The following is a 22,958-nucleotide window of genomic DNA, read 5'->3' on the forward strand; positions in this document are numbered from 1 at the left end:
AGAATTTATTTCCAGAATATTCTCACATAACAAAACCAACTATGGCATGTGGGCGCACATACCCAGGGGTGGCAGGGAAGAGCTGTAGGTCACAGGTGTCACCTATGGCGGGCACGTGACTCCATGCCCGCCACTCTGAGATGGGATAGAGACCAGGTGCCCAGACAGTTTGGCATGATACTGACACATGAGGACATGGCCCTGCAGGGAGGCCTTGGGGACTCAGTGACTTGGCTGGTGGACTCGGCCCTGCAGGGAGGCCTTGGGGACTCAGTGACTTGGCTGGTAGCATCAGGTCGCAAGGAAGAACACTGAGTCCAGTGTCATCAGAGGTGCTGTGGACACTCCAAGACTCAGTTTGGTTCTCTTGACCAAGGCCACAGCTGCCCGGGAAGGCAGAGGATGTGGGGAGGAAGCACAGGTCTCTCTAAGGCACAGGTGTGTCCCGGCAATCCTGCTGCTGGGGGTATGGCCTGCCCTGCAACAGAGCCGGTCCCTCTCCTTCACTTGCCCACAGAGAGGCCAGAGTACCCTTGACCAAGTGAAGTGCAAGTGGGCAGAGCTCTACTCAGGATCCTGGGTGTTGGAAGGGACAGCAGGTTGTCACTGTCACAAGGGATGGGACAAGGACATAGCAGGACCCCGAGGAACATGGGTATAGTGGACGGCAGAGGACGCAGGTACAACTGCCACACTCCTGACTGTCCACTCACACTCATCTACACACGTGCACTGGGCTTAGTGACACATATCTCCGTAACAAAGGCCAGGGACTTGGGGGCTGGGGGCTCTCCTTGTGCAGGCTGGAGCAGGGCAAACATAGCCGGGCTCGCAGGATGGCAGTGGACAGTGGCTGCTGGGCAGTGCTTGCTCAGGGTCTGACAAGAGATGAACACGGACGGGCCAAGGACCTCCTGGGACCCTGGGGAGATGCTCAGGCCTCAAGACCGAGGGTGGTAGCAGGAGACAGAGCATGGTGCTGGGGCTAGCCAGCCGCCTAAGGCCACTGGCCTCCACTGGTCGAGTAGCTGGGGACAGTGGGGTATTCAGGCAGGCTGTTCCCAGAGAAACTGTTAAACTGGGCCTCCCTGGACGGCGGGTTCCTCCAGGTGCCAGCACTCCACTCTGTTTGTGCCTTCTGGAGGCTTCCGCCAGCCCCACGGTAGATCCTGTGTACCTGTCGGTCAGGGACAAGGATAGAGAAAAGTAAGTCAGTACACTGGCAGGGACAGGGACCCAGTGTAAACCCTGAGTGACACTGCAGGGCAGTGCAGGACCTGGTGCTCATCTCCACACTGCTGCCTTCATAGCCCACAGGACACCCCAATTCAACAAGCAGGCACACTCCACCCCACTGTGACACCTTGTGTGATCTCTGACTGTATTTCTATGGCCCTCGAGGGAGACAGCAATGGTGGCACAGGACGGATGGATGTGCCCGCCTCATCTCTGCACTTGGGAAGTGGAGACTCAGTGAAGCAGCAATGGAAGGTGACTCTGGGATAAACAGATGCTGTTCTTTAAAGGTCGCACACCTTTAATCTTGGAGCTCCGGAGGCAGAGGCAAGAGGATCCAGGACAGATAAGGCTACATAGTGAGACCCTGTCTCGGAAATAAATGAAAACTCAGGTGGGCTCATGTAGGGGCAGGGCAGGGGGACCTGTGTGAGTCCCAGGTCAGCCAAGGCTAAACAATGAAGCCCTGGGCTGGGGTACAGCTCAGTGTGGAGAGCACTCGTCCTGGGCCCCACCCACCCCAGCACCACACAAACCAGGGACACACAGCTGTTATCCCAGCACCCTGGAGTTAGAGGCAGAATCAGAAGCTCAAGGTCATCTTTGGCCAGCCCGGCCTTCCAGGTGTGCCCAGCGAAGTGTGGCCTTGTGTGCCTCGCCTGGCCTCTCTGTGTTTGGAATCCTCTTAAGAGTTCTTAGCCTGGGAAGTGAGGTGGCCCACGCAGGGACACCTGCCATCTCTAGCTTGACAGGGTGGCTCTGGCACTTGGAGAGTGATCCTGTCACCCCAGGCAGGGCTATATACTATATATACTATATACTATATAATATATATAAAATAAGGATGCCATGGGCCATCTTGTATCCCAACACTCCAGGATCCCAGGCCTCACTGCAGGGCCTGAGCTGCTCAAGGCTATACATTCAACCTCAGGAATGGAAAAGTGCCTCTGTGCTGGGCAGGGAGGCACATGACCTCCACATTTGAAAGGCCTGGACCCATGCCCACAAACCAGATCGCATGCACGCACATGCACACGCACGCACGCACGCACGCACACACACACACACACACACACACACACACACACACACACACACTTGCGCGCATGTGCGGTTTATCTTGGGGCTGAAAGCACTGACTGCTCTCCCAGAGGTCCTGAGTTCAATTCCCAGCAACCACCTGGTGGCTCACAACCATCTGTAAAGGGATCTGATGCCCTCTTCTGGTGTGTCTGAAGACAGCGACAGTGTGCTTATATATAATAAATCTTAAAAAAAAAAAAAAAAAAAAAAAAAGGTTGATCTTGTTCCTGCAGGCAGCTCTGTCCCCACAGCTGTCCATGGCAGACCCATGTTGTCCCTGGAGGCACATGTCTGCTGCAGGTCACCTCGCTGGCCTGCGGAGGCCGCCTACCCTCCCCACAGGAAGGCTCCTGAGCCTAAACCATTGGTGCCAGTGACACTCCTTGTCCTCCTGTGGGATGAGGCCATGGGTCCCCCACAAACCCTGTGAATTCCCAGGAAACAAGATCCCCATCACAGCCTGCAGCCGAAGACATGGGGTGTTCTGTGTAACTCATGCCCACAGGATGAGGTAAAAGAAGTTTTAGGACAGAGACTGAGCACAGAGGACTCACCTTCACAATAGTGATGGCCATCACGACAGCGGATAAGGAAAACATGATGGCTGGGATCAGCATCACCACAGCAGCCCCAACGCTGGTCCCAAAGAACCCAATGGTGGCCAGCCAACCACTGCAGAGTGAGAGAGGGCTCAGCACATGGAGAAGGGCCTGCTATCCTCCATATGCAAAGAGCTCTGACAAATCAACAAGGAATCGGTAAATAAGGCCAATTCTCCTTCATATGTACAAAGCTCCAACAGATTATTGAGAATAAAACTTTGAAGAAGCCAGGTTCCGTTAAGGACCAGAAAGTGACTGGTCAACCCAAATTGAGGGTTACCAGAAAACTTAACCATTTGGCAGGCTTCAGTTCCTAGAATACACTGCGAACAGGAAACATTATGTCAAGGCCTCAGTGCCTCCTACAGATCAGGATGGCATCTGCACCCTGAACTAAAACTTAAGAGACCAAATTGGTGGGTCTCAGTGGGACATACCTGTCATTCAGGCATTCGGGAGGGGACACAGGAGGAAAGAGCTCAAGGTCACCCTTGTGTATGTATACAATTTCAGGCCAGCCTAGGCTACTGGACACCCTGTCTCAAAAATTAAACCAAACAAAACACATACGGGACTTTGCCCTTGTTTGTTTGGGACAGGGTTTCTCTGTGTAGCCCTGGCTGTCCTTGAACTCAGAGCTCTGCCACGCATGAGGGATCATCTGTTTGGTTGGGATTGCAGGCTGGAGGCAATTTCCTAGGCTTGTTCCCAGTGCCCAGCATGTGCCTGCCTGTGTGTGTGTGTGTGTGTGTGTGTGTGTGTGTGTGTGTGTGTGTGTGTGTGTGTGTGTGTGTCAGTATCCCCTTGGTACAGCCCATCCAACCTGAGAATGCCACCTGCCGATCTGAGGCAGGCACTGACGCCATGGTGATGGCATGGGTGACAGGGATGGGGTGGGGGAGCATGGTTCATGAGAAAGGTAAGAGGACACCTGGGGGCCTTATATGGACTTTGACTAGGACACACAGAAGAAAGGAACACTCAGACACAGTGGCACATGCCTTTATCCCAGCACTCAGGAGAGCCAGGCAGGTAAACCTCTAAGTTCCAGGCCAGCCAAGCTACATAGAAGGTGTTCTCGACAGGCCTGGGAGCAGCTGGCCAGCGCCCCCTGCTGGTGGCTCACGGCACAGGCCTTTTTCTTTCCACACTCCTAAGGTACTGGAGGGCGCCCTCTCTCCGAGGGGCAAGCCCTGGACCCATGCTGGCAGACTCTCACACAGGCATTCAGAGACAGCATCCCTCTGTCTGCTTACCACGCGCCCCAGCCCGAGAAGCCGATGGCCTGAATGACGGTCAGCACAAACTGGGCTCCAAAGATGAAGAAGAATGCCATGAAGTTAAAGGAGCTGTCGGCTCTGCAAATGACAGAAAATGCCCGGTCACCTACACTCCCTGAGGAGGGGGGGGACCCAGGAGGGGGAGGACTGTGTCACAGTTCCCTTGTCCTTGATGGCCTGAAATAACCACGGCCCTCCTCCAAGTACTCAGCCTGGGGTGCCACAGGGAGGCTTGGAGCCCCAGCGTCATGGAGACTGCCTAACACCTTGTCACCATGAGAGTGAAGGGCCATCCTCGGGCTGCTTCTGGGCGTGGAAGGTGTGCCTGTGCTCCTGCTATGGAGACTTGGCTGAGCAGACATCGGTCTCACTGAGGAGCCCTCCTGGCCTTCCCTACTCTGTACCTCAGGCACCACACATGAGCAAACACAGCTCACTCGGATGAGACAGCTGAGGGCCCATGGACAGATGGTGACCACAGCAGGGTCTATCTGCCCACAGGCTAGAGTACTGTGAGGCCCCAAACAGGAGCAAGGCTCTGGCACACGAGAAACAAGCACGGAAGGCCACACGAGTGTGTGGCTTCATACTAGAAAGTGTCCAAAACGGGAAAATCCAGAGATAGGAAGTGGAATTGTGGAGGCTGGTTTGCTTTTGGGGTGATAGAATCTTCTAGAAGCAAGCACTAAAGCTAACCACAGCACTAACACTGAGGTACTCAGTAGCCGGGAAACCACAGTGCGTGCACGACACAATGCTCAGTAAAGCCATTATTAAAACTTAAACTAGGATAGAGGTGCTTGCTGCCAAGCACGACGGCCTGGCTTTGATCCCACCACTCCCCTGTCCTGTGACTGCTACAGCAGTGACATAGCACATGCACACTCGTGTGTCTCTGTGTACAAGCCTGCAACCCAGAGGCTGCGGCGGGGAGGGGACTGTGACCATACCTCCCCACAGTGACACTGCACATCAAAGCACCGAGGGAGGGAGGGAAGGAGGGCTCACAAGCTGCTTGCCTAGTATCTCACACCCTGGGCTCCGTCCCATCGACACTGGTGGCAATGGCCTGTGGTCACTGTGACATAAATGGCCACCTACACTGGATAAGTGGGAGACAACTTCCTAACAGGTCCCCAGCATGCCCGCCCCACAGGGTGGGTCTGAGGTCCTGTGGCCTGAGGGCCCCTAGACCAGGCTTACCGGAAGGCCTTGTAGGCTGGCCGGAACCAGCACACATAGCTGCAGGGAGTGAAGAGAACAAGCCAGAGCATGGCCAGGCCAAAATTGGCACCCGCTCCGCCCGCAATCCACCAGGCCAGGCAGGCCACTAGGTTTACACCCAGCGTGGTGCAGTAAACTGGAAGGGGACACAGATGGAATAGGAGGTCAGTTACCAGGGGAGGCCCAGGGGACAGGTATGAGACTTGGGACAAAAGGCCAAGCCCAGGGACCCTCCCTACCAGACATTACGGATGAGCCTCGTGCAGGGACCAGGGTCTTGAACGTCCCCTGGAGCACAACACTGCTGCACTTGGTGGGGACACTGCTAGGGTGGCCCGCCCACCTGCCCGCCCGCCTGGAGAGGCTCACACATCCACAGCCGGTAGATCCTCTTCACCAGCACCTGGTGCTCCACCGGGATCTCATCAGAGAAGTCCTGGTAGAAGCAGGGCTTCAGCGGCAGGAAGTGAGGCAGCGGGGGGAAGTTGTTCTCCTTTCCTGTAGGAAGGAGACCCCCAGGTAGCCCGACAGCCAATGCCTGACAGAGCCCCCTCCCCACTTCAGGTATAGCCCTGCAGGATCAGCCAGACACTCTCTGGGCTGCAAACAGAATCACATACCAGCACTGCATGTGTTTGGGGGAGCAGAGGAAAAGGCCCCAGAGAGTAGCCACAGTCAGTATAAAGGACCTGGAGTCTGCACCCAGTGTCCAGGAGTTGTTGGGCTAGCAATGGGCTACCAGTGAGGTAGACCGCCAGCGGTCCCTCCATGGCCCCTAGAGTAGTGGGCAGAGTTCTCTAAGCTCTCTAGCTTTACCCTCCGCCCCACATCTGCAAGCTGGAGGATGATGGTTCTTTGGTGGCCTATCTGTGCCCCATGTGGCACCCAAGGTGTCCCAAGGCGGAAGCCAGGGAGGCCAGGTCAGCTCTACAACCAGCTCAGGAGTCTCAGTGGGCGCAGGGGACACTACCTGGAGAGCAGGGCAGACTCACCTGCCATTTCTGTGTCAGCTGACCTGGCACCCAGGCAGAAGGGGCCACCTGAAAGAAGACTTGTATTAGGGCCTTGGTAGCCGGGGGACCAGGAAGGCCTCACCCAGCCCACTGCTGCAGGTTCCGATGCATAGGCCAGCCGGCCTGCTGCTGGCTCGGGGTTGGCCCTCACTTCTCAGAGCAAGCCACCAGCTGATGTCACCCATAGCCTTAGAGCCAAGATGTCCTAGTCTCAGTGGCCTCACAGATGGCTTCAGAGCCCGCTGACACAGCCCTCAGTACTCCTGTCCTATCGAGTCACCCAGAACAGAGCTCCCTGCCACGTGGTAGGCACCAGCTTGGGTGTGAAACTCACCTGTGGGCTCTCAATGGGAGCCTGGCAGGCCCAGGGGCACCTATCAGCTACTTTCCTAAGTAGCTCTGCTCCTAAGTGCCACCTTCAAGATGGGCCAGGCGCAGCCCCACAGCGCGTCAGGTGAGGAAGTGACGGGACACCCTGGCCTCCGATTCAGGCCCTGCTCAACCAGGTGTCACTGGTACCACAGTCCCACAGAGCCTGGGGTCGGGCTGCTCACAGACCTGCCTCAAAGCCTCTTCCTGTCCCACCCTGCCTCTTGGTTACTGAAGCATGGCTCCCAAGAAGAGCACTGCTTTCCTTAGAGGAAGAAGGCTAGAAGGACTCTGAAGATGCAGACAGAACCCCAGCCTCACCTCTGCTCTGCCTTGCCTTTCCTGTCTGAGGCCAGAAGGTGCACAGCCAACCCTGCCACCGCTCCTAAGGGCAGCTTGGTGTTTGCAGGCACTGCTCCAGCATCCTGCACGCACCACACTTAGACCCGTCCTTCTGGAGCGCTGCCCTCCCCTCCCTCATCAAGAGGCACACAGGATGGCCATGAACAGACCCAGGTCAACAGGCACCAGACACAGACGAAACCTTAGAATCCAGGGACAGGCAAGGGCACCTGCTGGGTTGTTTCTGCCCCTGGACGCACTCAGCAGGGCTGCCCATTCCCTTCACAAGCTATAGCCTGAGGCAGACGTCAAACCCAGCCTGGCACCTGAGTGCAAACGGGAACTTGGTTTGAGGTGCTTTATTTTCACACTCGATGGCTGCTCCCTGCCCCGAGCCTAGAGGACCACCACGGGGACTCTAAGGCAGCCACTGGGCTTGCAAGCAGAGCAGAGCCCCACGGTGTCGCAGCCACCAGAGAGGCCCACAGTCTGGCACGGGTGGTCAGTGTCCTCAGACACAGAGGGCGGGACCCCAGGCCCAAGGCCATGGAGCTGCAGGGGATGCGGGCTGGCCAGGAGCAGAGAATGGTCTAGAAGCAGAAGGTCACGAGGCCTACGGGTCGGGGTCCAGCTGGCGGCACTGGTCCTCGAGGATGCCGCGGAACACCTGGAAGCGGTGGTTGAGGTCTGGCCGAGCGTGGACACGGAAGCGCGTGCCCAAGGCGCCATCGGGTGAGGGCGCCCCATAGAAGACACGCTGGATACGGGCGTGGACGAGGGCCATGGCGCACATGACACAGGGCTCTCGGGTGACGTACAGGTCATAACCGGTGCACACATAGGGCAGGCTATCTTCGTCCAGCTTGCGCACGCTTCCAGCACGGGCGCCCTGAGTGGCGGTGGCCTGTGTGAAGGAGCAAGCTGGGTGGCGTCTGAGGTCGCAGGAGCCGCGGCCCTGCCCCTGGGCCACCAGGTCGATGCACACCATGACGGCGTGCAGCAGGGGGCTGGCTTCGCTGCAGCAGTCATGGCCTGTGGCCAACACATGGTCCGAGGCTGGGTCCACCACGACGGCACCCACTGCCCGCAGCCCCTGCGCGGCTGCCCTCTGGGCCGCACGTACTGCCCGTTCCATGTGGGTCTGCATGGCGGCTCGAGCCTGCGCAGAGAAGAGTTGCCCGGCCAAAGCGCTGGTCACCTGCTTGTCTTCATGGAAGGATGTGGGCCAGTGGGCCCGCGCCTCCTCAAACTGGCTCCGGGTGAGGGGCGGCCGGGCAGGCACAGGCACCAGGAAAGGTGTGCCCAGGCCGCGCGGGTCCACAGCCGGCCTGGGAAGGAGCTCGGCCAGCGAGCGCGGGCCCGCGGATGGCCCGGCCAGGCACAACAGCAGATCCGACGAGTGCGCACCGCCTGCACTGCGGCTGGGGCGCACCCGTTTGAGGTGGGGCTGGGCAGGAAGTGGATAGACAGCAGACACCTCCCGGAGGAGGCGGGACGTCTGGCGCTTGTCCAGGACAGGTGCAGCGTAGGCCAGTACCAGCTCCACGGCCCCCGACTGCTGCTCCGACAGGACAGGGAGGGCTTGCCACTGCGCCGGCTCTTGCTCCTCACTTTCAACCTTCTCAGGCCCAGGTTGCTCTGCAAAGCCTGAGGTGGGCTCCATCCTCAGCGGGGCTCGACTGTGGGAGACAGAGATGGGACTGGAGCATCATCCGTCAGCTTCAGTGGGGCGGGGGTCTGTCCTGGGATGCCGTGGGTCCCGCCAGGCCCAGGAATGAGGAGTCCAGAGCGCCAGGTAGAGTTGGCTTACTCCCCGGCCACATAAGGAAAAACCATGCCGGTCTCTTCGGGGCTCTGACAAGTCCACATGCACCCAACAGATGCCGTGTTGAGGACAGTGTGGAGACAGGCATTCATTACTATGAAACCCAAAACCCACCCCAAGCAGCATGCACAAAGCCCTGGCTTCCAGATCCGGCCCGAGTAAACCAGGCCTGGTGGCACCCTGTCATCCCAAGAGGTGAAGGTCGGAGGATCAGCAGCTCATGGTGATTTTAAAACCAGCCCTATGAATGGCTGCATGAAACCTTGTCTCTAGCCAAAAACAAAAACAAAAGAACAAAACCCAGAACAGCTGCTGACATGCTCTGGCTGGCTTCAAGTCCTCAGACCTATAGTCAGAAGGAAGGCTTGCAACAGCCTCATGGGACCCTCGAGTAGATGAGACCTGCAGAGAGAGGATGTGTGCACACAGATCCTGGCTCTGGCCCCAGGGCTGATGGGTATTAGCATTCCAAGCTGCTAAATGTCCCATTTTCTACACAGTGAAAATATATAAATGGAGAATGGGGTTCAGAATCACCCCCCAAAACACATAGTTAGACTGAGTGAACCTGACCCCAGGTGGTTTCTATGGGACATGCCATGGCGGTCTACCTGGTAGCACACAACAGAACCTGTGGGGCAGAAACAGGAAGACGGCTGTAAGCTGGAGGCCAGCCAGTCAGAACTACAGAGCAAGACCTCATCTCAATCCTCTGTACCCCAGAAAAAGGTGCACCCTAGAATGCAGACCCTGCCAAGAAAGGAAGGCATGTGCCCATGACCTGCTTCCACAGTGGACCTGTGCTCACCTGTATGGCCTGTCCAAGTTAGCCCACTTCCTGTTTCAGTGGGCTAGCCTGGGAACCTAGTTATCCATGGAACCTGAGCTTTCAGACAATGCTCACGGCCTGCTGTGCAAGCCCGGTAAACCCTGAGCCGACACTACCACCAGTTACACATGGGGAAACTCAGGCTTCCCAAAGCCAGTGAGGGCTGAGGTGACAGCCGACAGCACCACCACTTGGTTACACACAGGAGCCAGTGAGAGCGAGCGAGGCTGTGGGAATCCTCTCAGGCCTCAGGAGCTTCTCATTGCTCAGGCACAGCTAAGAAAGGGCAAAATGGGACTGGAGAGATGGCTCAGCGGTTAAGAGCACTGACTGCTCTTCCAGAGGTCCTGAGTTCAATTCCCAGCAACCACATGGTGGCTCACAACCATCTGTAATGGGATCCGATGCCCTCTTCTGGTGTGTCTAAGTACGGTGTAATAAATAAATAAATTAATTAAAAAAAAAAAAAAAAAAAAAAGGGCAAAATGGCAAATCTGAGGAGGACCTGGTTCTCTGCTGCTGACCCTTCTTGCCATCCATAGTCCTCAAATCTTCGCCTCGGCTGACAACCTGCCCCACCTTGCCCTGACAGCTAACCACTGGCAACAAGGCCTAGCAATCCTCAAAGCAGGCCTAGAATCCCCAATACCCCCAGGAGGGGATCGGGTGTAGCTCAATGGTGGGAATCTGTCTGTCCTGCTCAAACCCTGAGTTGAATATGGAGCACTAAACAAACAAATTAAAAGGAAAGAGAGAAGTGCCCATGAGGTGACCTGGGGCCTGTAGTGGGCTTGACTACACTACCCAACATCACCCCCACACCCTGCTGCAGGAGATGGACTCTGGCTTTCAGGGCTCACCCCAGCTGCCCAGATCAACACTGAATGGCTCTATGGGCTAACTAGAGGATCACAGGGGCAACCTGGAGCCCTCAGACTAGGAAGACAGAACAGCATCAAGTAAGTGTGTCTGAGAGCCTGGTGTCACCATGGCAGGCAGAGCCCATGAGGGGCATGGGGACAGCTGGCCTCCCCAGAGTATACACCACGCCTACAACACACAGAGCCTGCCTGGGCCACAAAGCACCACTGTTTCCAGGGCAGAAGACACAGCCTTGTTTGTCCCATCAAGACTACAACAGGGGACACAGAAAGAAGGCTGCCTTGGGAACAGACAGCCTGGGCTTACGGACCTCTGGGGAGTTTAATAACTATAGGATGGTAGCCCCTCGTGTTCATGGCTATAGAGGCCCATTCTGTATGTTTGCTTTCCTGTGTTGTTTTGAGACCGTGTATACCGAACCAGCTTCATCCTCTGGTCACCAGGTCACTCATGTTGGGGCAGAAGTGAACACCAGCATGAATGACTCCCTTGTTTTAGGTAACAGGTGCCCACTGTTCATCAGCATGGGAACAGGTTTGAAAGTGGCTCCTTGTGCCACAGACAGGGACCTCCCCTCCACCAGACACTCTCACAGGCTTAGGAAGCCACCTTTAAGGACCCTCATCCCCTCTGCAATGAACAACTGCAGGCAAATAATGGGCCTCGGCTCCAGGGTCACCATGGCTGGACTGGCTACAAGGGGCAGGAAACAGCACCACTGCATCAGGTCTGGAAGCACAGGCCCGAAATACCAAGCACTCAATAAGCCACTAGGGAGGAAGATGTTGAGTTTTCAGCCAGCAAAACCTTCCAAAATAAAAAATAAAGAGGGCTCGGGGCAGAGTTCAGCAGTGGAGAGCCTACCTATATCCTAGAATGAGAGGCTGAAGCTTGGTTCAGGGGTAGAGCCCTTGCCTAAATCATCCAGTGAGGGGATAGGGTGTGGCGCAGGGGTAGACCCCCTGCCCAGAATCCTTCACTGAGGGGCTGGGCATAAAAATAAGCAAAGCTCCTGGAATTCGCTTCTGAAGGGAGCGGACGTGGATCAACAGTACAGTGCCAGTCTAATATAACCAAAGTCCAGGATTCGATCCCTGGTACCACCAAAGATACCTCAAGAATGCCCATAGAGTACCAGAGCTTAAAGGGAAACTGCACACCTGCCGTATAGATGGTGAACTGATAACCCTGAGGCAGGGGACTGTGATGACCCGGAACATACAACCGGAAGCAGCTGGAAATCACGGGGTTTCCGGAATCAGAAGTAGGGTACACGCGTGCGCCGCAAACCGACGGCATGGGGCGCGGTGGGCGCAAAGCCCTGTGCGCACGCGTACTAGCGTTGATTGCGAGCGCACGCGCACCCCCACCACCTCCCGGGACGCACACAACACTAGTACCCAACGCGGGCTGCCCGGACAAGGCCTTCTTTCCCCTGTCCACCGCCCGTTCCTCATCGCCATCCCCGGCGCCCCATGTCAGATACGGAACGGCGGAAGCCGAACCCTTACGGCGGCTGCTCACCTGAGGGACACCCGCGCGAACGCCACGCTTATCCTAGTCCTAGCAACCGGGCCGCCACGCCTGCTGGCGCGGGGCACGACGGGAGCGTAGTTCCATGGGCGGGGCCTGTGAGATATGACGGCAGAGCCTCGACTACATTTCCCTTAAGGCCGTGCGCGTGAATGCTTCACCCAGCCTTGCTGAGTCTGGGGACTTTTCTCTTGTGTGCTGCAGTGAACTCGACTCCTGCGTGACACTTCGAGACATCAGCAGAAAGAAGACTTGAGGCAGAAGGAGACTCTATGGCCGTCTATAGTCACTCAAAGAGCATCTGCCATCATACTTCTGTAAAGTCCCATGTTGCTGCTGAACAATCTCTTCTACTGCTTGAAAGGTGACTGTGGTCCGAGGCCCTCATTTTCCTCATCTGTACAATGGGTGAAACAAATATGTGAACTCCTGAATAAAAAATAAGATTGGCGCTGAGTCTGTAGCACGGTTCGTGGAGTGTTTGCCTAGTACCCAGGAGACCCTGGATTCCATCCATAGCACAGCTGATGGCACAAGCTGGTCATGCCAGCACTCTGTGGGTGGACACAAGAGATCAGAAGTTCAAGGTGGTTGGGGTGAGGGCCTTTAATCCCAGCACTTGGGAGGCAGACGCAGGCAGATCTCTGTGAGTCCCAGGATATCCAGGACAACATGTCTTGAAAAAGGAAATCCTGTCTTCAAAAAAACAAACAAACAAACAAACAAAAAAAGATGAAAGAAAATAAATGAACAAGTAATAGAGGCAGGAGAGATGGCCTAACATTAATACTTTTAGTTAATTACTAATTGTTTTACATAGTCTCACTGTGTAGCCTTGTCTGCCTAAAAAGTCATACCCAGGCCAGAGTTCCTGAGTCTCTCCCAGGGCCCTTCTTCCTCTGGGGCTCAGCAATTGAGACATAAACAACAGACAGTCTGGCTGAACAACCAGCCAGGAAGGTGGAAAGTGGCGTCAGAGAGCCCAGGGTCTCCAGGATCAGCCTATTTGCAATCTTCTAGGTCTGTCTACTACACACAACCTTTCTGGAATAAGGAGTGTCTTGTGACCAGCTATCAGAGCAGAGTAGGTCCCATAGGATTGGTTTATGGCCACTTGCAAGACAGATAATTTGGGAGATTTGTGTGGATGTGGCCAGCATTACAAAACTAGAACCCTTGTTCAGTGTCTGTCTTCCAGGAAGCCATGTGAACCAAGGGTCTTGGAAGGAAAACCAAGGGTTTGGGTCACCACACAAAAACAGCCACCATGGGGGCTGGAGAGATGGCTCAGTGGTTAAGAGCACTGACTGCTCTTCCAGAGGACGAAGGTTCAGATCCCAGCACCTTAGGTAGCTCACAGCCATACCTAACTCCAATTCCAGAAAATCCAGTGCCCTTTCAAGACCTCTATGGGCACAAGGCAATACATACATGCAGGCAAGGTACCAGTATACATAAAATAAATATTTTTTAAAATGCTCTGCCAGGCTTTTCCAACTTGGGCCCGGCAGAATGGTGCCCGCAAAGAAAGGTGGCGAGAAGAAGGGCCATTCTGCCATCAAGGAGGTGGTGACCCAAGAATACACCATCAACATTCACAAGCGCATCCATGGAGAGGGCTTCAAGAAGCGTGCTCCTCAGGCTCTCAAAGAAATTTGGAAATTTGCCATGAAGGAGATGGGGACTCCAGATGTGCGCATAGACACCAGGCTGAATAAAGCCGTCTGGGCCAAAGGAATAAGGAATGTTAAGGAATGTTCCGTACCGCATCCGAGTACGTTTGTCCAGAAAGTGTAATGAGGATGAGGATTCATCAAACAAGCTCTACACACTGGTAACTTCTGTGCCTGTTACCACATTCAAAAATCTACAGACAGTCAATGTGGATGAGAACTAACTGCTGAATGTCAAAGTTACAGAACTGCCCAAAAAAAAAAAAAAAAAAAAAAATGCTCTGCCAGGGTTGGAGAGGCAGCTTGCCAAAGGAAAGCTATTATCCCAGAAGACCCTGGTTTGATTCCCTGTAGCCACATGGTGGCTCACAACCATCTATAACTGCAGCTATAAGGAATGGAATGCCTTCTATTGGCCTGGATAGGCTGGCATATATTACACAGACAGATAGATATGCAGGCAAACACTCATATGTATACAATGAAAATAAACAAGTTTTCTAAGAGATGCTATGCAAGGGAGCTAGAGCGATGGCTCAGGGGTTAAAAGGACCACGTGTCAGCTTGTACCTGCTAGGTAACTGTAGGGGACCCAACACCATCACACAGACAAACATGAAGGCAAAACATCAATACATATAAAATAAAAATAAAGAAGTTGTCTTTAGTAGCTTAGGAAGTCCCTGAAACTGAGCAGATTCACTAGGCTCCTCCCTCCTCAAGCTTATATAAGCCTTAAAAACTGCTAAGGGACACTATTAGACTAGTAGACATGCCTAGAACAGGCAGAGACTAGCTTAACTGAATGTAAGGGACTCTCCCCTCCAACCTATTGAGCTGACTGCAGGCTGTGCAGTGTGCTCCAGGTCCCCAGCTTTCCTGCGCAGGGTAGCAGATTGGGCTTTGAGTCTTTTCTGCTACTCTAAGTAGTCCATCATCCATACTTTTGCAAATAACCCCAATAAAACTAATGGTTCACCAAACTTGACTTTGGTAGTGTCCTTGGTTCGGGCTGTGACTGTCCCTGTTTGAAGCGAACAGGTAATTTTTTACTTATCCCGAGGAAGAGGGTCACCTTCTATCTGCACAGAAGATTCTGGGCAGGAGGTCTACCTCTGAGGCACACCCTAAAGCCTATTTATCCTTTAATTTTTTTTTACTTCGGTTTGTTTATTTCTTTATGTGCCAGGCAGTGGTGGCACTCACCTTTAATCCCAGCACTTGGGAGGCAGAGGCAGATAGATCTCTGTGAGTTTGAGGCTTGATCTACAGTGTGAATTCCAGAAAAAAAATGGGGACGTTAGTGAAGGGGAACTCAAATAGGACTGAGAGTTTGGTCATGGGAGGAGCCCCACCTAGAATTCCTCAGTAAGGGGCTGTGGTTGTGGTCAGGGTTGGAGCCTTGCCTAGAATCCCCCAGTGACAGGCTGGGAGGCGTGGCTCAGTGTGATTTCTTGCCTGTTTTGTAAAAGACCTTTGGTTTGATCACAAAAATACAGGGGCATAGATTTCATGCACTGGGTTTGAGGGAAGGACTAATCCTGGGTCTAGGGAAGCAGCTGGAGGGTCCTCTGCCTGCCCTGCACTGCCCTTCCAGTCCATCAGTCATCTTCATGACCCCTCACTTCCTGCCTTGCCTCTCCAGTCTCTACAGGAAGAATCCCACTCCCAGCCCCTTGAAATCCCCGATGATCTGGGCACATCTAGATAGGAACTCTCAAAATGCAGCTGTCTTCAAGGCACAGCCTCTAGTTGGGCACTTGTGATACCCAGGGCTTGGAGCTTGCTTTGCAATTTGGAAAAAGAATCTCGGGTGGTGGCTTAGGCCTGTGATCCCAGCACTGAGAAGTCCAAGACAAGAGGAACACTAGATTGAGACCAGTCTGTGTTGCAGGATATTTGATCACGGTGTAAACCCAGAGTGTGAACTGGAAAAACCTATTTCTTGTTGTGGTGTAGCTCAGCCCTAGCACACACCTTTAACCCAGAGCTTCCTGTAAACAAGGGCTAGGTAAAGTGAATATAGGTCAAGAGGCAGAGCCAGCAGCCCTCTGACCGGAGTGAGCATCCGAACCCAGGAACGAGAGAGGAGAGTCTCTGCGTTAAAGGGCACATGAGACATCGTGGAGAAGGGAAAGGGTCACCTGGCTGCTTTCTCTGCCTGTCTCAGTGAGCAGGCTTTCACCTCAATGTCTGGCTCCTGAGTCTTCATTGGTAAATAGAAGGTTTGGGATTTTGTTTTAAAAAACTCAAGGCTGGGGCTGGAAAGATAGCTCAGAGGTTAAGATCACTGACTCCTCTTCCCAAGGTCCTGAGTTCAATTCCCAGCTACCACATGGTGGCTCACAACCATCTGTGAGGGGATCTGATGCCCTCCTCTGGTGTGGCTGGAGACAGTATATATATATATATGTGTGTGTGTGTGTGTGTGTGCGTGTGTGTGTGTGTGTGTGTGTGTGTATAATAAATCTTAAAAAAACAAAATGAGGGCTGGGGATTTAGCTCAGTGGTAGAGCGCTTACCCAGGAAGCGCAAGGCCCTGGGTTTGGTTCCCAGCTCCGAAAAAAAGAACCAAAAAAAAAAAAAAAATGAAATTACAAGCCTGAGTTAAGTGGTGAGTTCAAAAGCAAGTTCAAAACCAGCCTGGTCGACAGAGCGAGTTCTAGGACAGCCAGGGCTGCACAGAGAGACCCTGTCTCAAAAAAAAAAAAAAATCAAAACAAACAAAGAAGGAAGCAAAAGAGGCTAGAGCTGTAGCACCGTGAGCCAGAGGGCTTGCCGGGCATGCAATGAGGCCTGGTATCCACCCCCAGTGCCACATAAGCCAGGCATGGCAGACCTGTTGCCCAGCACTTGGAAGGCAGAGGTGAGAAGCAAGATCAGGCATTGGAGGTCATCCTTGGCTACATAGCTCATTTGAGAGCTGCCTAGACTAACTGAGTGCTTATCTCAAAGGAAGAAAGAAAGAAAGAAAGAAAGAAAGAAAGAAAGAAAGAAAGAAAGAAAGAAAGAAAGAAAGAGAGGAAAAAAAGAAGGAAAGAACAAAAGAACGTATGAGGTGCTCTTGCTTAAACTTCAGAACAAACCTCTGTACGATTTGACTGCTGACCCTGAAGCCTGACAACCACTAGGCCATCTGAGAAGGCAACTGTTGCGTTACCAAGATAGTCTCAGTTCACAAGCCTGTATCTGCCCAAGCCATCTTTCACCTTGGCAGCTTTGTGAATTGTTCTTTCTTTTTTAAAGATTTATTTATCATAAATGCAGCTGTCTTCAGACACCCCAGAAGAGGGCATCAGATCCCATTACAGATGGTTGTGAGCCACCATGTGGTTGCTGGGAATTGAACTCAGGACCTCTGGAAGAGCAGTCAGTGCTCTTAACCACTGAGGAATCTCTCCAGCCTATGAATAGTTTTTTTCTTTTCTAAGAAAAAGATTTTATATTATGTGTATGTGTAAATTATGAGTGTGTCTGCACGTATACGCATGCACTATGCGTGTACAGGGCCCACAGAGGACGTCCAGAGCTACAGTTTCAGGTGCTGTGCTCAGTGGGTGCTGTACACTAGACCCAGACCAGCTGAACAGCAGTGCCCTTAACTACTGAGCATCTGTCCAGCCTTAGTTTGTTTTTTGTTTTTCTCTTTTTCTTCTTTTCTTTCTTTTTTTTTTTTTTCTTTCTTTTTTTTTTGGAGCTGGGGACCGAACCCAGGGCCTTGCGCTTGCTAGGCAAGTGCTCTACCACTGAGCTAAATCCCCAACCCCTTTTTCTTCTTTTCTTGTCCCTTTGGTTTGGTTTGGTTTGGTTTAGTTTGGTTTTATGGTCTCTCTGTGTAACTCTGACTGTTCTGGAACTCGCTTTGTAGCTCAGGCTAGCCTGGAACCCAGAGATCCATCTGCCTCTGCGTCCCCAGATCCCAAGTGCTGGGATCAGAGGCATGTGCCATGGTTTCTTTGGAAAGTCAGCTATGTCAAAGCTTCACTGAGGCAGACACGTAAAAGCACACATGACGTTAGGACGGACCCAGTACATGATGGATGGCGCAGGATGATATTGGTACACCTCGCCATTCCTAAACAGCCATCCTCTGTTATGACTTCACATAAAGAAACACACTGGAGGGTTGGGGATTTAGTTCAGTGGTAGAGCACTTGCCTAGCAAGCGCAAGGCCCTGGGTTGGTCCCCAGCTCGAAAAAAAAAAAAAAAAAAGAAAAAACACACTGGAAAAGCTCTGCCAGCCTCATGCTGCGTCTGTGGAATCAGGTGGCTTGCAGTGATGTCAGCTTCTATAGACCCATGAGTTGTTCTGCTGAGACATGTGTGGGAGGACACGTGAAGTCTGGAGGAAGTATAAATAGTACTCAAAGGACAGGGACAGCAGGCATGACTTCTGGTCCTGGTCGCACCTGCTGACTCCTGCAGATTTGGTGGAGGCCTGGCTGTTTCTGCTGGGTTGAGCCACTGCTGCTGGTTTGTGTTTGCTGTGTGCAAGTGGACCGGACCGAGAACAACGAAGATTGGAATTGCCCCAAAGAACAATTTCTTTTTCTCTTTCTTTTTCTTTCTAGAGCTGAGGACCGAACCTAGGGTTAGAGGGGAGGTTGAAGCAATTAAGAACCATTATTAAAAATAGGCGGAGGGGGCTGGAGAGATGGCTCAACGGTTAAGAGCACCCGACTGCTCTTCCAGAGGTCATGAGTTCAATTCCCAGCAACCACATGGTGGCTCACAACCATCTGTAAAGAGATCCGATGCCCTCTTCTGGTGTATCTGAAGACAGCTACAGTGTACTTGTATGTAATAAATAAATAAATCTTAAAAAAAAAAAAAAATAGGCGGGTTTGGGGATTTAGCTCAGTGGTAGAGCGCTTGCCTAGCAAACGCAAGGCCCTGGGTTTGGTCCCCAGCTCTGGAAAAAAAAAAATAAATAAAAAAAAAATAGGGTTTGAGGCTGGAGAGATGGCTCTGCATCTAAGAGCCCTGGCCCTTCTTCAAGGGGTCCTGAGTTCAATTCCCAGCACCCATATGGTGGCTCATAACCATCTGTCAAGAGATCTGATGCCCTCTTCAGGTGTGTCTGAAGAGAGTGACAGTGCACTCACATATATCAATTAATTAATTAGAGAAAAAGAAAGTAGAGTTTGAATAAATCAAAGGCTACACTGCCGGTTCTGCCCAGCCATGGTGGCCTTTCCAGCTCTGTTCCTGTGCTTTGTCTGGGTCCAGTTTGTGAGTTTGTAGGTGTCGAGGTCAGAGGACAGCTCACGGAATCTCGGTCTTTTTACACCGTGTGACTCCTGGGTATTGAACTCAGGCGCTGAGGCTCAGGGCCACATGCCTCTGCCTGCCGCGCCATCTCAGAGCCCCTGTGTTTTTTTTTTTTTTTTTTTCTTTTCTTTTTTTCGGAGCTGGGGACCGAACCCAGGGCCTTGCGCTTCCTAGGCAAGCGCTCTACCACTGAGCTAAATCCCCAGCCCCAGCCCCTGTGTTTTGATTTCTGCTGTCTCTGTGCAGTTCTGGCCTCGACCTTGTGCCTGTTCCTGCCCCCTCCATTGCACTGACATTTCAGGTGTGTATTGCTATGTCTGGCTACAGCAGCAGAATTTCCCGGGGTAGGTGGGCAGCCTTGTGAAGAGAGGGCAGAACACATGGTTCATGGAGACAGACAGAGGGACATGGAGACAGCAGCCATCACCACCCAGGCTTTCTAGATTGGTTCTAAAGAAAGTTTGTCACCTTAGTCTATTGATCTATTTATTATCTATTTATAGCTATGTATCTATCTATGGTTCCATCCATCTACCTATCATCTATCTATGCATCTATGTGTCCATCCATCCATCTGTCTGTCAGTCAGCCTGTCTGTCTGTGTGCTTCTGTGCCTATCTATTGTTTTGGAGACAGGGTTTCCTTTCTCTGTGTAGCTCTGGCTGCCTTGGAACTTACTTTGTAGACCAGGCTGGCCTTGAACTCACTGGGATCCTCCTGCCTCTGCTTCTGAAGTGCTGGAAATAAAGGTGTGTGCCTCTATGCCCAGCTGAAATAACCTTTTTAAATAGGAATTTTGATTCAGTGTGGTAATTATTTTTCAATTTTATTATATCTATTCATTTAGTGTGTGGGGCTGCGGCATTAAGAAAGTCCCTGGAGCCTATGCTCCTCCCCAGCACATGGCTCCCATGAGCTCAGCCTCACGTCTGTACCTTTACCCACTAAGGCAGCTCACATCTCACTGGCCTCCTTATTACTTTATTCACTTGCACATATGCTTATCTGTATCTTTATGTAATGTGTAGGGGCATGTGCATGTGTGTATGTGCACATGAGGAAGCCAGAGGGCTACTGTGGGAGCTCGTTCCCTCCCAGCCTTGCCATCTTAGGGTGGAAATCAGGTACTTAGCCTATAGTGTGTACATAGTGGTTTGGGTTTTTGCACCCCCCCCCGCCATCTCACTGGCCCAGTGTATGTTGTTGTGACAATCAGAGCATGGTTTGCAGTCATTGGTTTTCCTTTTGTGTGGGTTGCAGGGATTGAACTCAGGACGGCAGGCTTGTTGGCAGGTGGCGCCATCTTGCTGGCCCATGCATTATACCTTTTCATAGAGTATTACATATAAAGCTGAGTGTGGTGTGGAGATGAGTGCTTGGAACCCCAGCATTCAAGAGGGACTAGACTAGAGAGAGACTTTGCCTCTAGAAGCCAAGCAGTCGTGTGCACCCCTTTAATCCCAGAGCTGGGGAGGTGGAGACAGGCGGCCTCTGGGAATTGGAGACCAGCCAAGGCTAAATCGTGAGACTCTGTCTCAAATAGATAGATGGATGAATAGATGGATGGATGGGTAGAGGAATAGATGGATGAATAGATGAATGGATGGATAGATGGATGGGTAGATGGGTGGATGGATGGATGAATGGGTAGATGGATGGGTGGATGTGTGGGTGGGTGGGTGGATGGGTGGGTGGATGGGTGGATGGATGGATGGATGGATGGGTGGGTGGATGGGTGGATGGGTGGATGGATGGGTAGATGGATGGGATGGATGGATGGGATGGATGGGTGGATGGATGGGTGGATGGGTGGATGGATGGATGGATAGATGGATGGATGGGTGGGTAGATGGGTGGGGAGTGGGTGGATGGATGGGTGGGTGGATGGGTGGGTGGATGGGTGGATGGGTGGGTGGATGGATGGATGGATACATGAACAAAGTTGACTGGAGATGGGGTTCAGCTACTAGAGTCCTAGTGTAGCACAAAGGCAAGAGACTCCTGCTGTCCAGCAATTGGAAGGTTGGGGCAGGTGGATCAAGAGTACAACACAGGGGTTGGGGATTTAGCTCAGTGGTAGAGCACTTGCCTAGCAAGCACAAGGCCCTGGGTTCGGTCCCCAGCTCTGGAAAAAAAAAAAAAAGAGTACAATACAGTTTCCCCTTCATATGTGTTCAGAGCAAGCCTGTTTGGGCTGTGGACTGTTATGAGACTCTTGTCTCAAAAGAGGTTGGGAATGGGTGGGGGAGAAAGGAATGAGGATGTAGTCTGTAGAATATGGTGGTAGCCACCCCTCACTTCAGTAGTCCAGTGGCAGAAGTCATGAGTTCAATACTACTCTAAGCCATCTGCGATGGTGTCCCTCCAGCCCGAAAAAGAAAAAGGACTTGACTCAACCTTGCATGGTAGTTCATGTTTGTGAGTCTAACATTCTTGTGGTTGGGAGAGGAGGATTGTTGAGTTTGAGGGCCCAGCATGAACTACACAATGTGTTCTAGACTGGCCCGATCTATAGTGTGAGGTCCTGTCTTAAAATACTAAATAGGGGTTGGGGATTTAGCTCAGTGGTAGAGCGCTTGCCTATGCAAGCACAAGGCCCTGGGTTCAGTCCCCAGCTCGAAAAAAAAAAAAAAAAAAAAAAAAAAGCCCTTGGCTTAAAAAAAAAAAAAAACTAAATAGGGGGGTTGGGAATTTAGCTCAGCGGTAGAGCGCTTGCCTAGCGAGCGCAAGGCCCTGGGTTTGGTCCCCAGCTCCGAAAAAAAAAAAGAAAAAAAAAAGAAAAAAAAAAACTAAATAGGGATGCTGGAGGGATGGCTAATGGGTTGAGAGCATTTACAGCAGCTGGGAGCAATTCAAGGTGCACGCCTTTAATCTCAGCATTTGGGTAGAGGCAGACAGATCTCTCTGAGTTTGAGGCCAGTCTAGTCTAGGATGAGTTCCAGGATAGCTAAGGCTACATAGAGAAAAACTACAGAGAACAAAACAACAAAGCACATTTACTGCTCTTGTGAAGGACCAGAGTTCTGTTCCCAAAACCCATGTAGTGGCTCACGAGCAACCCGACTGCCCATAACTGCAGTTCCTGGGACTTTGACACCCCCTCCCGCTTGGGTTCACTTGTGATGCACACGAGAGTGCAGCCAAAGTGCACATACATAATAAAAAGATAAAGCACACCCTCTGCCCCCTACACACAACTCAAAAAGAGGGCCAGTGAGATGGCTCAATGAGTAAAAGGTTCTTTCCACTAAACTTGAGGATCTGAATTTAATTCCAGGGATTCACTCGGTAGAACAGAATCGATTCCCACACTCTTTTCTGACCTCTACAGGAACTCCATGGGACAGTAATGTTTATGCACAGACAAATAAATAAAATTGGGCTGTAAAGATGTTTTGTCGCCTGAAATGGGAGTGGACTCTCCTGGAAATAGAGTTATAGATGGTTCCCACTTTGTGGGTGTTGGGAACTGAACCTTAGTTCTTTGTAAGGGTAGTGTTCTTTTTTTTTTTTTTTTTTTTGGTTCTTTTTTTTCGGAGCTGGGGACCGAACCCAGGGCCTTGCGCTTCCTAGGCAAGCGCTCTACCCCTGAGCTAAATCCCCAACCCCTTGTAAGGGTAGTGTTCTTTTTTATGTAGTTTTTTTTTTCTTTTCCGGAGCTGAGGACCGAACCCAGGGCCTTGTGCTCTACCACTGAGCTAAATCCTCAACCCCAAGGGTAGTGTTCTTAAACGGTGAACACCTCTCCAGCTCCAGACTTGAGACCCTAAAACTGCTTTTATTGCCTCTTCC

At 52.3% G+C, this 22,958-nt stretch overlaps 2 protein-coding genes and 1 pseudogene across 3 annotated transcripts; 1 reads left to right on the forward strand and 2 right to left on the reverse strand.

The window, feature by feature from the left end:
* Positions 1–261: 261 nt before the first annotated feature.
* On the reverse strand, positions 262–12,290 carry Scamp4 (secretory carrier membrane protein 4). 2 transcript variants are annotated; one of them, XM_032907692.1, is made up of 7 exons: positions 12,213–12,290; positions 6,421–6,468; positions 5,798–5,926; positions 5,408–5,564; positions 4,181–4,282; positions 2,877–2,994; positions 262–1,177 (listed from the first exon to the last, which is right to left on the reverse strand). In XM_032907692.1, the coding sequence occupies exons 2-7, from the start codon at positions 6,425–6,427 to the stop codon at positions 998–1,000; spliced, it is 693 nt and encodes a 230-aa protein (XP_032763583.1). In that variant the 5' UTR covers positions 6,428–6,468; positions 12,213–12,290; the 3' UTR covers positions 262–997. The 2 variants fall into 2 exon arrangements, with proteins under 2 accessions (XP_032763583.1, XP_032763576.1); XM_032907685.1 differs by lacking the exon at positions 12,213–12,290 and adding an exon at positions 11,849–12,063.
* On the reverse strand, positions 7,494–12,301 carry Adat3 (adenosine deaminase tRNA specific 3). Its single transcript, XM_032907675.1, has 2 exons — positions 12,213–12,301; positions 7,494–8,831 (listed from the first exon to the last, which is right to left on the reverse strand). Exon 2 carries the CDS (start codon positions 8,813–8,815, stop codon positions 7,766–7,768), a length of 1,050 nt encoding a protein of 349 aa, XP_032763566.1. The 5' UTR covers positions 8,816–8,831; positions 12,213–12,301; the 3' UTR covers positions 7,494–7,765.
* LOC116905013 lies at positions 12,186–14,142 on the forward strand (annotated as a pseudogene).
* Positions 14,143–22,958: the final 8,816 nt, after the last annotated feature.

This window comes from Rattus rattus, chromosome 1 (assembly GCF_011064425.1).
Source record: "Rattus rattus isolate New Zealand chromosome 1, Rrattus_CSIRO_v1, whole genome shotgun sequence".
In the NCBI taxonomy this organism is placed as follows: Eukaryota; Metazoa; Chordata; class Mammalia; order Rodentia; family Muridae; genus Rattus; species Rattus rattus.

Bases quoted from the DNA above. Each gene is read 5' to 3' on its own strand.
- Scamp4 (XM_032907685.1), bottom strand. From the start codon at position 11,987: ATGCCGTCGGTTTGCGGCGCACGCGTGTACCCTACTTCTGATTCCGGA. The intron at 6,469-11,848 runs GTGTGCAGTTTC...GTCTTCTTTCAG, and splicing joins GTTCACCATCTATACGGCAG to GTGGCCCCTTCTGCCTGGGT. The intron at 2,995-4,180 runs GTAAGCAGACAG...CTCACTCTGCAG, and splicing joins TTCTCGGGCTGGGGCGCGTG to TGGTTGGCTGGCCACCATTG.
- Adat3 (XM_032907675.1), bottom strand. From the start codon at position 8,815: ATGGAGCCCACCTCAGGCTTTGCAGAGCAACCTGGGCCTGAGAAGGTT.